At 44.9% G+C, this 15,009-nt stretch overlaps 1 protein-coding gene across 5 annotated transcripts in view; it reads left to right on the plus strand.

Moving 5' to 3' along the window:
- NBEAL1 (neurobeachin like 1) overlaps positions 1–15,009 on the plus strand; it is a 200,935-nt gene that overhangs the window by 7,014 nt on the left and 178,912 nt on the right. For 3 of the 5 annotated variants that reach the window (XM_044305049.1, XM_044305048.1, XM_044305052.1), the window contains exon 2: positions 4,349–4,823. In XM_044305049.1, the coding sequence (XP_044160984.1) occupies positions 4,773–4,823 (51 nt within the window). In that variant the 5' untranslated portion in view covers positions 4,349–4,772. The remainder of the gene's footprint in view (positions 1–4,348; positions 4,824–15,009) is intronic. The other 2 variants (XM_044305051.1, XM_044305050.1) reach the window with 1 other exon arrangement.

A 15,009-nucleotide genomic window follows, 5' to 3' on the forward strand; every position in this document is an offset into this window, starting at 1 on the left:
CAAAAATCCCCCACAATGCCTGGGCCGCCTCCCTCCAGTTTCCTGTACGGCCACCACTGCATCTCACCATTGTGCAGATCAAATCATCTGGCGATGGAGGGAGTAGCCAATAGCAGGCCGCGACGCTGACCAGCCTGCCCAGCATCGCGGGTAATACTAGGGATGCTGGTCACGGTCTCGGCCTGCTATTGCCTGCTCCACATCCCCACCTCCCATAGCCGGATCTTTTGATCTGCGTGTCGGGGAAATGCAGCGGTGTCCGTGCAGGGATCTGGAGGGATGCGAGTGCCAAGGACTGGGTAAGTATTGTCTATAGGAGGGGTTATTGTGAGGGGTATTTGTACTATTGCATATTTGACGTCAGCTGAACTTCTCATGCAGTACTGGAGGTTTGAGGACCTGTCTGAATTTCTCACGTTTGTTCACATGCGGCAGATTTGTTGCAAAAAGTTTTGCAACTGAAAATCCATTCAGCACATGTGAATCGGCCGTCCACTGCGGGTCTGTCTCCTGAAACCATATTATTGCCAGGGAAAGAGATCTAACCCACACACAGTACATGGTCAAGTGGGAAAACGTCACTTCACAGTAGATCTTCCCTCAATAAGGGGTGATCATTGTCCTTATGTTGGGCTCATGAATGGGTTAAAGGTAGAAGTCACATGCTGCCAGCTGATCCTGAGGAATGTGCCCTGTGGCAGATCTCCCCTCTGTTTGGAGGCAGCAGATTCCTCTTATGGTCGCTTAACACGTTACTTTCTGAAAACACATACGTTTTTACTGCTATTGTGTGTTTTTTTTATTTTTATTTTTTTTTATTCCATGTAAAACGTTAAATAAGTGTGTTTCACTTAAAAACTGCATGTGCAATTACCACACAGATTTTAGATTTCAGCTGTTAAAAAAAATAAAAATAAAAAAAATAAATAAAAGTGCATGCTTGTTTTTATGTGTCTTTTGTAATGGATTTTTGATACATTTTAGAAAGTAGCAGGTAAACCTGGCGTGTCCCTCACTTTACAATATGTTGCCCTGTTCAGTCATAATAGAAAAGGCCTAGGCTACGGCCCACAGTGCAGCTGGCTGTATGTGTACAGGCCCCGTCCACCCGTGGCAAACAGTGACCTCTTTAGGCCTCTTTCACACGGGCGTCATGTTTTTTGCCCGGATAAGAGGCGGGTGCGTTGCGGGAAAATGCGCGATTTTTCCGCGCGAGTGCAAAACATTGTCATGCGTTTTGCACTTGCGTGAGAAAAATCGCGCATGTTTGGTACCCAGACCCGAACTTCTTCACAGAAGTTCGGGCTTGGGATTGATGTTCTGAAGATTGTATTATTTTCCCTTATAACATGGTTATAAGGGAAAATAATAGCATTCTGACTACAGAATGCTTTGTATAATAGTGCTGGAAGGGTTAAAAATAATAAAAAAGTTAACTCACCTTCTCCTCTTGTTCGCGCAGATGCCGGTCTGTTCTTTAGCTGTGGACTGAATGACCTGAGGTGACGTCAGATCACATGCTCCAATCACATGGTCCATCACCATGGTGATGGAGCATGTGATCTGACGTCATCAAAGGTCCTTTAGCCCACAGATAAAGAACAGACCGGCATCTGCGCTAACAAGAGGAGAAGGTGAGTTAACTTTTTTATTATTTTTAACCCCTCCAGCCCTATTATACTAAGCATTCTGTAGTCAGAATGCTATTATTTTCCCTTATAACCATGTTATAAGGGAAAATAATACAGTGAATAGACTGTCACCTAGAACCCATGCGTGAAAATCGCACCGCATCCGCACTTGCTTGCGGATGCATGCGATTTTCACGCAACCCCATTCATTTCTATAGGGCCTGCGTTACGTGAAAAACGCACAAAGAGGAGCTTGCTGCGATTTTCACGCAACGCACAAGTGATGCGTGAAAATCACCGCTCGTGTGCACAGTCTCATAGAAATGAATGGGTCAGGATTCAGTGCGGGTGCAATGCGTTCACCGCACGCATCGCACCCGCACGGAAAACTCGCCCGTGTGAAAGGGGCCTTAGTGTAGGGACCCACTCGAAAAAGTTCACCTTGATGTGGCGAGCAGGCTTTTGCATTTTGTACTGTATTATGCTGGGTTTTTTTTTTGCAAGAGAATCTGCACTTAATCCACAACCTGTGCAGGTAGCCTAATGGTATGGAGACACAGAGGCAAATCTGTGCTGCAGAGTTTTCTGCGTTTCCCCAGCAGATTCTGCAATTAATCTGCAAAATGTATTGCAAAGGGTGAAATCTGCGGTGGAAGTCCAAAGCAGAAATTTGCACGTACCTCAGGTCAGCTTACGATATTGATCTTTTTCACAGCATGTGCATTAGTTTTGCGGAAAATCCACAGTGAATCCATCCTATGTGGACATACTCTACAGGTTTTCCCTTGATTGACAGTTTTTCCATTGTTATGATATGTGGTCACTTTCTGATTTCCAACCTCTCATGCCATGGCTCAGGATGAAGGTGCCGCGTTGCTGCTTCACCTGAATGGCGCCATCAGACCCTTACCAGTCAGAAAGGAATGTACCTACTGCTAGGAAAAGTTTTGGTGACATTTTTTATTTATTTCTTCGTAAAAAAAAAAAATCAGTTTCATCTTTGTTTTTAATGAATATAATTTTAGCTGGCGAATGCCTTAAATCCATTATCATTGCTTTGTCGCCCCAGCCTTATTTTTGGTTTTAGAGTTCTTTTTAGGTTTACTTCAGTATGCTCTCTTAGAGGGTTCTGACTTCTAACAGGTGTAAAGGGGTTGTCTGACCTCCAAAGCAATTTGTTACTGTGCTGAGGGTCCCATCCCTGCTGCTTCTAGTCCCCTGTGGACCAGAAGTATTCTTCTGTCCATCGTCACATTCACTGCTGCAGCCATTGACTGACCTCAACAGTGACATGTCCACAACGAGGAACATGATGGCTGAGGCCAATGAATGGCTGCGTCAGTGCACGAGACCACGGGCGGGATGTCACACTTCTGGTCCACAAAGGACCAGAAGCAGCAGGGACGAGATCCTCAACAAAGTAAGGGAGTGCCAGTGAACTACTGAGCCCAAAATAAGAGAAACTGAGGGGGCAACATTTTTCTGCACTTCCTGGCAATTCCTCCAGCATCAAATGGCTGATTACAAGGAACAATAGATTGTATTTAAGTGCTGCAAAGCATACAAATCGGACACACGTGAGGTTTGAAGTCCCTTTAAATTTCCCATTGACATAAATGGTTTTGCTTCTTCTACCAGATTAGTGATTTGTTTGCAGCATTTGTCCTAAATCATGGGGCTGTCACAGGACCTCGTTTGGTGTTACCATGGTTTTCTAGGCAGTTTTTGGCCACATAGTATTTATAGGTTAGTCAGTGTAAAAGCCTGTAAACACTAAGGGGGTCTTTAACTAAGTAATATACGCCAGGTTTAAAAAATTTGGTGGGGAAGGGGATGGTCTGCGAGGCCCGTCTCATTTACCGTTTTCTATGCTTGGTTTTGGCGGCTCTTCATAACTTCAGCAGATCCAGCGCAGGGGTTAAGAACAGCTCCTAAAACGCCAGTCTTAATAAAAGACCCCCTAAGAGCCCCAAAACCACCTCCAAAGCTCTAGGAATTTGCCATGAAGCCCCCTGCATTTGACTGCAAACTACCAGTATGCATGAATGCATCCTTTGTGGGAAGTTAAGATCAATGCGCCAATCAAGCCCGCCGTGTAGGAATATTCGCTGACTTTGTATGGTTGCTGACTGGCCCCCTTCGACCCCTGTCTATCATAGATGCCCTAGCATTACGTGGCTTGTCTGAAGGCCATTCACAGATCAGGTATCAAGGGCTTTATCTTTATAGTATCTTCACATGTAGCAGACTTTTCATCCGGATTAGCAGATTATTGCAGAAGCAGCAAAGCAGATAGGACTATAACAAATCTGTGATATCCACATCAGATTTTTTCCGGTATGTCTGGACATGCCCTTATTTTTGCACATAAGGGAGCCAGATAATAGTTTTCTGACTTTGTATGCTTGCTGTGAATTGAGTCGTCCTGTGGACAGCTTTAGGGTCTGTTCAGGCTGTGACAGATTCTGCCGTAGATCCCTTGCCAAAATCCGCATTGAGGACAGTCTGCATCCTTTGCAGGGGGTGTCCACCACTCCGTTCACATGCAGCCGAGTGGCTGTGGAAATAAGTAGAATGCAGTTTGTTTCTGCTGATTCAGCAGTATGGGGCCAATCCTTGTGCACGTCCACATCAGCATGTCATCCATGTGCAAGCCTTCAATGATGAACATTTTACTTCAGGTTCAGTGTTATTTCATACATTGTCTTTCTTCTTAGGTGGCCCAGCACCAGCGTCCTGATCTAACCATCATGGTAACAAAACTCCCCGACGTGTGTGCCAGCATCATCATCACCACCGGACAATGGATGTGAGCTTACCTAGCATAAGAAATAACCTCACTACAACTTGTTTGGACTACCTGCACTTCACATAACGTTTTATTTTATTTTTTGGGCCACCAGTGTTTTTGTCACTAGAGGAAGTACAGCCTTACGAAGCGTGTCCAGGTCCTGTTAAGCTGGTTTTGTGCTAGTTTGATCTGCAGAGAACTCACCTCTGAGCTCTTTCTTTCTTCTTGTTTGTTTGGTGGGAGTACATCACCAGAGACGGTAACGTAAACTACCAAGGACGAAGCTCTAGACAATGTTGATGGACTGGTTCTGAAATATATTTGTGCAATTGTGAAGAGGAGGTGACGGGATGGCTTCCAAGGAGAGGCTGTGTGAGCTGTGGATGCTGTACTGCAGCAAGGTAAGCCCTTTCTTCTCCAGCTTGTGATTTGGGGAGGGTAGAAAGAGATGCCTTAGCGTTGAGAGATGAGGCCAGACAGAAGTATATAAGGTATCCCAATGTATCGCTATCCTGAAGAAGGGTTTCTTCTGCATATTATTTTTTAACATTTAATGAAATAGCCTCAGGTATTTGTATATGTATTTATGTGTTTGGTGCTCTCCTGTGACCGGCACCTGCCTGTTACACCCTGTCATTAAAGTGTCCATTACAACTGGCCATATCCCAAGGCATCCCTGGGATAAAGTGCTCCTGACTATTTTCATGCTGACTGTGCCGTCCATAAAGTGGTAGGGTTCTTGGAACCATTAGCAACCTCTTGTTTTGGAGGTGTTAAAGGGTTTTCTAGAACTTAATTATTGATGACCTATTTTTAGGGTAGGTCATCAATATGTGATCAGCAAGGGGGTCTGACTCCTGGCACCGCTGCCGATCAGCTGTTTTTATTAATTGTGGTGCCAGAATCGGGCACACAAACTACACCCCTCCGTACTCTGTGCAGTGGCATGCCTGGTTCAAGTGAATGGGAGCGGCACTGCAGTAATCGGGCCACTCAGTACGGAACGGTGGTGTTCTGGTACCACAGATAGTAAAAGCAGCTAACCAGTGGAAATGTCAGGAGTCGGACACCGCTGGTCTGATGTCGATGACCTATCCTAAGGACAGGTCGTCAATAAGTAAGGCAATTTTGGGGTTTGGACATAATGAGCATTTATAACCTGTTCACGTCACAGGATAAAAGCCCCAGCTTGAATAGTGCAAGGTTGACATGAGCCGTGTAATAACGCCAATGTGCTGAGAGGAACTGCACTCGGCTATCTGAATGGAGTGATGGGGGCATGCTCAGCTGATGCTCCATTCAGACCCCTAATCACTGGAGTCGTGGACTCAGGACCCCCGTTCTAGTGATCAAGTGCACCTTGGTGTGATAGCGGTGGGAGCCCCCAGTCATCAGACATTTATCATCTATTCTGTGAATTGGTGTGAAATAATATTGTAGACTAACCCCTTAGATATTGTCTTAATAGCCTAGTATCCTTTACCATGGCTCTTAGCACATGCTCCATACTTTACACTCTGTAAGTGTATCTCTTCGATGCTTCAAGTGTTGGCCTTGTGGATGGGAAGAAGCACTTTAATAAAGTGGTTGTGCAGAGGTTTTATATTGATGGCATCCCCGCTGTTCAGCTGTTCTGTACACTAGCGTTACCTCCCCTGTAGCGGTGGCGTAGTGTAAATACAAGTACTTGCGCTATTCATGTGAACGAAGCGAGTACTTGTCATTACACGCTTCTGAGACGACGCATGGTGTAATGAACAGGAAGCGGCACTCGCATGGAGCGCCACCTCCTCTTGAAACAGATGATCGGCAGCGTCTTGGGTGTCGGCCCCCCACCGATCTGATATTGATTACCTATGCTGAGGGTAGGTCATCATTATAAAACCCCTGCATAGCCCCTTTAATGACCGAAAACAAGCATACCCTAATGATAGACCCTTGTTCTGTGTCCTCCAGAGAAAGTTTAAGAAATGACAACTAGGCAATGTTTGTTCCTAAAATATCTGAACACGTTACGAGGTCTGCATTAAGAGACAACTTGTACGGCCTAACGGCCAAAGTCACTCTTATAGGGTTAAAAGAAGAAACTGCGATCTGCATCAGCCCTGCAGAGCACCCTGCGCCGTGCCCATTACACACGGTGTGGTTCCTGGTATGCAGAGGAACAAGGCTGCAGTCAGGGATGAAATGTTTGCTTGTCGGCAAGCCGTCAGCATCCAGAATACACTGCTGTACTGTCTGTACGTGAACTTTAGGTCTGCATAGCTGGCATTGTTTGTTTATGTCCTGGCAGGGGCACAGCGCCAGTTTCTTCACAAAGTATCCGTCCATGATTCTCCTTAATATTATTTGTATGATTGTATATAATGTGTGCCCCGTTGATGAGTCTGCCGCATGCTCCGCAGACCTGCTAACGACCTACTGCTATTTCCGGACATCAGCAGTGTGGATGTCGGGGTTGGGCTGAATTGTCCCATGAATGGCCATTGTGTGAGCAGATCTGGGCCGGCCAGCACTGCCCGTGATTAGACTGATCCCATGTTTGGTCACTCTCTTGAGCCTTTGAATCCACATTATATTCAGCTGATCTCAACCAGGGAAAAGGTGGGTTAGCTGAGAAGTGCGTCACTGATCTCTGAAAAGAATGCTAAATTGGCATCGGGTAGTGAGATACGGACAGGACATAGACGTTACCCAATTTTCTGGATGAAAGATGAAAATGGTTTACATACATCCTTATTCATTATTAATCAGTCCAGCTTATCGGGGTTTCCTCACTGTCATTGGTCATGAAAATGGAACGTTTTAGTCCCCACTGGGGAGAGGGCAGAAAGCTGCTGGCAACTCCCGCAAGAAAAAACTGCACAAAAAATGTAAAGTGTGATCTTGCGACCAGTGCAGTGTCACAGCCGGGCGCTGTTTGCTATTCTGTCAGGTTTTCTTTACTGTGCGACAGCGAGCATGGCGTAAAAACAGGAAAACAGGACAGGCCGTTCTGCCTCATTCACACTTGTGTATTTGGTCAGTATTTTACATTTTGTAAGTCTAAATCAGAAGTGAAACATAGGTGGAGAAGAGTATGATGACATTTTTTTTACCTCTTTTGTGTTTTGAACGTTCTCCTGGTTTTGACTAATGCAAAAAAAAAAAGATCATCAATGGATCCTTGTTAGCCGTAATGGCTGTGACATCAGTGTGAACAGGATCCTGCGCAACTTTGTGTGTAGGAATAGGTAAGCACACTTGCAGTGCTCTTAAGGCTAGTTTCACACCAGTTAGACTGCCTGCTGGAGTTCACCGGATCCGGCCTAGCTGGATGCTGCTGTTCACAGCGGGACCTTATTGACTATAATGGGATTCAGCCACTATCTGGCATAAATGCTGGTTTTCGTACGGACAGAAACTGTTGCATGCAATGGTTTTTGCCACCATGTCGCTGGAAAGCAGATGGTTCCCATTATATTTAAAGGAGTCCAGTGGTGTACAGCAGTATCCAGCTAGGCCGGATCCAGTGAACTCCGGCAGGCTATTCTCTGCCAGAACAGGTAAATGGAGGTGTGAGACTACCCTTAGGCCTCTGTTTCCTTTACCAGTGGGAGTCTGTTAGGCCCTGAGAGTGCAACAATCCAACGTATACCTGCAGTGTATCCCACTGTATAAGTGTGCGGTTAACTATGTTGCCCATAGGGTTGCATTGTAAGAATATATCCAGCATGGTTTTTTGCAGGACCCTGGCCAGCCGGAGGGCAAAACGCACTCTTATGGGCCTTTCTGAAGTTAATTGAACTGTATGGCCCCTTTCACACGGGCGAGAATTCCGTGCGGGTGCAATGCATCAGGTGAACACATTGTACCCGCACTAAATCCGGACACATTCACTCCAATGGGGCTGTGCACATAAGCAGTGATTTTCACGCAACGCAGGCCCCATAGAAATGAATAGGGATGCGTGAAAATCGCAAGCATCCGCAAGCAAGTGCAGATGCGGTGTGATTTTCACACATGGTTGCTAGGAGATGATAGGGATGAAAGCAACCCCGGACCCTATTAAAGTATTCCCTGTATTATTTTCCCTTACACATATGGTTATAAGGGAAAATATTAGCATTCTTAATACAGAATGCTTACTAAAATATAGATTGAGGTGTTAAAAAAAAAAAATGAACTTGCCTGTTACAATTGATTGTGCAGCCGGCATTGTCTTTTTGCTTCTTCTTTCAGGACCTGCAAAAGGACCTTTGGTGACGTAAACCATGTTGTGAGCGCGGTGACGCCAGCGCAGGTCCTGCTGAATGAAGATAGAACACCTAACCCAAACCCGAACTTCAGTAAAGAAGTCCGGGTTCGGGTCTGGGTACCACAGTCAGTTTTTATCACTTGCGTGCAAAACGCATTGCTCCCACGCGATAAAAACTGAGCATCGGAACGCAATCGCAGTCAAAACTGACTGCAATTGTGTACTTACTTGCACGATTTTCCCACTATGCACCCGCATCCTATTCGGGCCTCACACGACGCCCTTGTGAAAGGGGCCTATGGGGCACGTTTAGTGTGTACAAGAGCTTTTCTCGGCATAGCAGCAGCCGGTTACCTGATCTGAACAGTGTCTGTGATGTCCTACTAAATAACACGATTCTCTTCCTTAGGAGACGTCTACGTGTCTTTTTCTTATACATTACACTTCAATAGGAAAAATCAAACTCATCACATCTATTTTGTTTCCGCAAGTTTGGACAAGGGTTGATTGTTTCTCGGACATTTGAAGTGACTGTTCCTTTAAAGGGAACCTGTCACCGGGATTTTGGGTATAGAGCTGAGGACATGGGTTGCTAGATGGCCACTAGCACATCCGCAATACCCAGTCCCCATAGCTCTGTGTGCTTTTATTGTGAAAAAAAAACCTGATTTTGATACATATGCAAATTAACATAAGTCATATCTTACTTGTGTGACCAGAGAAGAGTCATATTTTCAAGCTCTGACTCCTCTCAGGTTAATTTGCATATGTATCAAATCGTTTTTTTTCCCACAATAAAAGCACACAAAGCTATGGGGACTGGGTATTGCGGATGTGCTAGTGGCCATCTAGCAGCCCATGTCCGCAGCTCTATACCCCAAATCCCGGTGACGGGTTCCCTTTAAGTGATTTCTGTTCCTACAGTATTGTGCATGTCTTCTCTGCTTTCTATGAGATTTCATTTACTGTGGACATCATAGTCACCTAGGTTGGTGGAATCTCCTTTCTTCAGGAAGTTCTGTGCACTTTGTTTTGTGAGTAGCGTATTAAGTGCTGTCGCGTCATTGAAGGTGAATCATTTGGGTGATTTGGAGTGTCATGGCCATGATTATCTGATACAAGGGACGAGTTATATGGCCGTTGGTGACTAAATATTTATAATACAGAGAGTGGTAAGTAGTGTTAGGTCAATACTTCAGGTGGCATGTGAATGGGTGTTACACACAAGGCCTGATGGCTAAGTACAAAGGTCTTGTCAGACTAGCTCGGTGTGGTATGTGTACCGGTTCTGTTAAGCAGGCTAGATATCAGGAATGCAGGCTTACATAACAGAGGCTGTTGTTTTCCTTTTTTTTAATTAGAAACTCTCTAGCTGCAAAATCAAGACTTTCGTTAATCCTTAATTCTTAAGCTAGTTTAACACGCCCCCTTAGGGTCGGATAAAATCTGCAATAAAGGAAAAAAACAACTCGTAAAGACATCGGGGTGTTGTCAATCAGAATAACATTGTACTTATAACTATATAATATATCAAATGTATATGTATAGTACAGACTAGTAATAATGAAGGAATACAACCACACGCAATGCCACCCCGGGGATTTTTGTTTTGAAACAGATCATCACTGTGAAAAGAACCTGATAGTCATATTTGTATGTAATTGGAAAAAAGACTAAGGTCCATCAAGTCCAACCTACACTGTATAGACAAAAGTATTAGGACAGTCTTCTTAGTCCTTAAATTCAGTCCCATTGCCACGTGTGTATGAAGTCGAGCATCTAGCCATGCAGGCTGCCTTTACAGATGTCACACCCTGCCCTGTGAGAGGTCTGAGAAGATCTGACAGACTTGCTGCACATGAGTCTATCTGACAGATTGTTCGGTTTCTCTTTGTTGTGGTTTTGGACAGGATCCCACCTCCCCACAGGTTCTGCTCATTAGCTATTTAGTGGTGCTATTCATACCCGCCTCTCACTATAGCCCTTGCGGTTTATATTTACTTCTGGGGTTCTCAGCTGGTGTTTGGTGGATCTCCGTCCGTCTTAAAGCTAAGTCCTACTCCTTCTCTTTTGTTGTGTGTTCTGGCTACGCCTCAGGAAGATGCTGGTTCCTGCACCTAGCATTAGGAACCGGTCACCCTATCTGAAGCTCCCTAGGTGAGGGTTTGTTACAGTTTCAGCTAGGCTTAGGTTTCAGCGCATGAGCACTTCCACCTTAAAGGAAACCTGTCACCAGGATTTTGCGGATAGAGCTGGGAACATGGGCTGCTAGATGGCCACTAGCACATCTGCAGTACCCAGGTCCCATAGCTCTCTGCGCTTTTATTGTGTTAAAAAACAGTTTTGATTGATATGCAAATGACCTGATATGAGTCCTGTATCCGGAGATGAGTCAAGCGGAAAGGAGCCCAGCACTGCCCCGCGTCCTCCGAATCTCCTCCTTGCTGGCTGACGTCACAGAGCTGGAGCTGCCGAAATCTCGCGATGTGCGAGCTAGCGCATGCGTAGTTCGTTCCCTGTGCTGATGCCAGTACAGGGAATGAACATGATGCCGACACTGCGCATGCGCTAGCTCGCACATCGTGAGATTTCAGCGCTCCAGCTCTGTGACATCAGCCAGCAAGGAGGAGATTCGGAGGACGGGGGGCGGTGCTGGGCTCCTTTCCGCTTGACTCATCCCCGGCTACAGGACTCATATCAGGTCATTTGCATATCAATCAAAACTGTTTTTTAACACAATAAAAGCGTAGTGAGCTATGGGACCTGGGTACTTGCAGATGTGCTAGCAGCCCATGTCCCCAGCTCTATGCGCAAAATCCTGGTGACAGGTTTCCTTTAAGGATTTGCTCATGTTGTCAGGAGTCAGGGAAAGGCTCGGGGATTATCAGGTGGGGCCCTTTCCCTGTCCCCTAGCTTTGGGGCCTAGCCTGGTGTTTTGTTGCTTTTGTTGTATTTGGTTTGCTTCCCTTCCCTTCCCTCACCTAACCGTGACAACAGACATTTGCGAAAGGTCTGCCACCAATGCAACAAATTAGATCGTGAAATGTCTTCCCTCCTAGATATGTGAGCAATTGTGAGTGGTATTAATGTGAAGTAGAAGCATTTAAGAAGTACAGCAACTCAACCATGAAGTGGCAGACCATGTAAAGTTATTCAGCGTGGTCACCAATGCTGAGGAGCATAGTAGTCCAAACCTCCTCTTCCATTAACATTACAAGAACTGCTTCATGACATAGGTTTATTACACGTCCAACCAGCTGCATGCAATTCTTACATCACCAAACATTGGATGGAGTGCGGTGAAGCAAGCCACCACTGCACTTTGGAGCACGCTTCTCTATCTGGCAGTCTGATGGACAAGCCCGGGTTTGGCAAATACCAGAAGAATGTTACCTGTCTAACTGCATTATGCCAACTTTAAAGTTTGGTAGAGGATGGATAATTCTAGAGTTGTTTTTCAGAAGTTGGCCTAGGCCCCTTAGTTCAATTTAAAGAGAAATCCTAATGCTTCAGCTTACCAAAACACTTTGTATAATTGTGTGCTTCCAACTTTGTGGGACAGTTTGGGGAATGCCCTATCCGGTTCTAGCAGGACTGTACGCCAGCACACAAAGCAAGGTCCAAAAGAGCATGGTTTAGTGAGTTTGGTGTGGATTCTGTGGAAGAACCAACTGGTCCACACAGAGCCCTGACCTCAATCCTATTGAACACTTTTGGCATGATCTAGAATAGAGATTGTGAGCCAGGTCCTCTGATCCAGCATCAGTGTCTGACCTCTTCTGGGTGAATAGCCAAACATTCACTCACACTGACAAACTCTGAAATTTTGTAGGAAGCCTTCCCAAAAGAACAAAGGGGGACCCACTCCATATTAATGCCTGTGGGTTTAGAATGGAAAATCATAAAAGCTTCTGCAGGTGTCCCAATGCTTCTATCCATATAGAGTATGTTGATTTGAGAGGATGGCAAAAATGAGGTGGTCAACAGTTACCCAATATTAGGGGAAAAGGTCCTTCCTTACTCCAAATATGGCATCAGAATAAATCTCTGGATCAACTTCCCATCTCCAGAAATCCGATACCCATAACTTGGAGTATTTTCACTTTAAAAAAGTGTTTAATAATGCTGACCTATCTTCAGGATAGGTCATCAGTATCTGAACGGTAAGGGTCTGACGATGCAACCCCGCCAGTCAACTGTTTGAAGCAATGAGCACTACAGTCTAAGCGTAGCTTAGTCCAATGCAAGAGAATGCGGCTTGGCTGGAATACCAAGCACACCGCTATGCAATAAACGGTGCTATGCTTGATGAGCTGCAAAGAGGCTGCGGAGATCCCTGGAGGGCTGCCGCCTCCTCAATCAGCTGATCATCGGGGTGCAGGGATTGGGGCCACCACCGATCACATACTGATTGCCTAGCCTTGATATAGATGATTAGTATGAAACATTTGGACCACTTCTTTAACTCTATATGTAAAGGCTGTCCTGTTTTCATGTCTACCGTAGGTATAAACATATCATTACAATTATCTCTGTACTGTCCATTGATGGATTTGTACGTTGTAATTGGATTGCCCCAAACCCCAAGTTTGAGAACTTTTCTTGGTACTACAACCCACCCATTCCCTTAGCGAGGACCTGTCACCTCCCCTGACTGGTCTATTTTAGTAAGTAATTGTTTTCCCCTTAAATAGCCATTGTGGAGCATCTTTTGTATCTGTAAGTTGTGCCGCTCCTTTATTATTCCTGCACAGTCTGACACTGGCAGCCCTGATTAGATAATGTCAGACTGCGCAGGGACACATGTCAGTGGGTAACACCCAGCTGTACCAGTCATACACACGTTCTGTGCCACACACCGTAGTATGCAGCTGTCCAATTCATTTCAGTGATTAATTACCTAAAATAAGAAAGGGCCTCCAAATACTCTCTTCCTGGACTACTCCCTTAAGCTTTGGGACAACCCCGACCAATGTAATAGGGGTGTTGCCAGTCATTATTTGGTAATAGTTTCTGTGGCTAATTGCAGTGCAATAGTTCATTGATAATGGGAGGTTCAGTCATTTCAGTGACTGGAAATCTCTTGTGTCGCAATATGTTTTAATTATCTTCCTAAGGCCTCTTTCACACGGGCGTCATGGATTTGGGCTGGATAAGATGCGGGTGCGTCGTGAGTCTGCGCGAGTGCAAAACATTTTAATGCGTTTTGCATGCACGTGAGAAAAATCACGAACTTCTTCACAGAAGTTTGGGTTAGGTGTTGTGTAGATTGTATTATTTTCACCGTATAACATGGTTATAAGGGAAAATAATACATTCCTAATACAGACTGCTTAGTAAAATAGGGCTGGAGGAGTTAAATTATGTTTTTTTTTTTTTTTTTTAAACTCCCCTTAATCCACTTGTTCGCGCAGCCCGGCTTCTCTTCTTTCTTCTTCTTTGCTGTGCAGGAGGAAAAGGACCTATGGTGATGGACCATGTGATTAGCGCAGTGATGTCATCAAAGGTCCTTTACCCAGGTCCTGAAGAAAGAAGAGAAGCCGGGCTGCGCGAACAAGTGGATTAAGGTGAGTTAAATTATTATTATTTTTAACCCCTCCAGCCCTATTGTACTATGCATTCTGTATTAAGAATGCTATTATTTTCCTTTATAACCATGTTATAAGGGAAAATAATAATTATCGGGTCCCCATCCCGATAATCTCCTAGCAACCATGCGTGAAAATGGCACCGCGTCCGCACTTGCTTTCGGATGCTTGCGATTTTCTTGCAGCCCCATTCACTTCTATGGGGCCTGCGTTGCGTGAAAAACGCACAAAATAGAGCATGCTTCGATTTTCACGCAACACACAAGTAATGCATGAAAATCACCGCTCGTGCACAGCCCCATAGAAATGAATGGGTCCGGATTCGGTACGGGTGCAATGCGTTCCTCACGCATTGCACCCGCGCGGAAATCTCGCCCGTTGAAAGAGGCCTAAATGTTTTGTAGGCCTCCTGTGTGTCTAAACAGTAGATGCAGCTGATCTGATGGGTTCACATCACGATTTATGCCTCCGTTTGACATATACATTAGAAACAAAAAGGATACAAAAACGCAGCACACCGCGTTCTTGTATCCTGCACAGTCCTGTAAACAAATGTGTATACAGGTCCTTCTAAAAAAATTAGCATATTGTGATAAAGTTCATTATTTTCTGTAATTTACTGATAAACATTAGACTTTCATATATTTTAGATTCATTACACACAACTGAAGTAGTTCAAGCCTTTTATTGTTTTAATATTGATGATTTTGGCATACAGCTCATGAAAACCCAAAATTCCTATCTAAAAAAATTAGCGTATCA

The sequence above is a fragment of the Bufo gargarizans genome, chromosome 8, assembly GCF_014858855.1.
Source record: "Bufo gargarizans isolate SCDJY-AF-19 chromosome 8, ASM1485885v1, whole genome shotgun sequence".
Classification (NCBI taxonomy): Eukaryota; Metazoa; Chordata; class Amphibia; order Anura; family Bufonidae; genus Bufo; species Bufo gargarizans.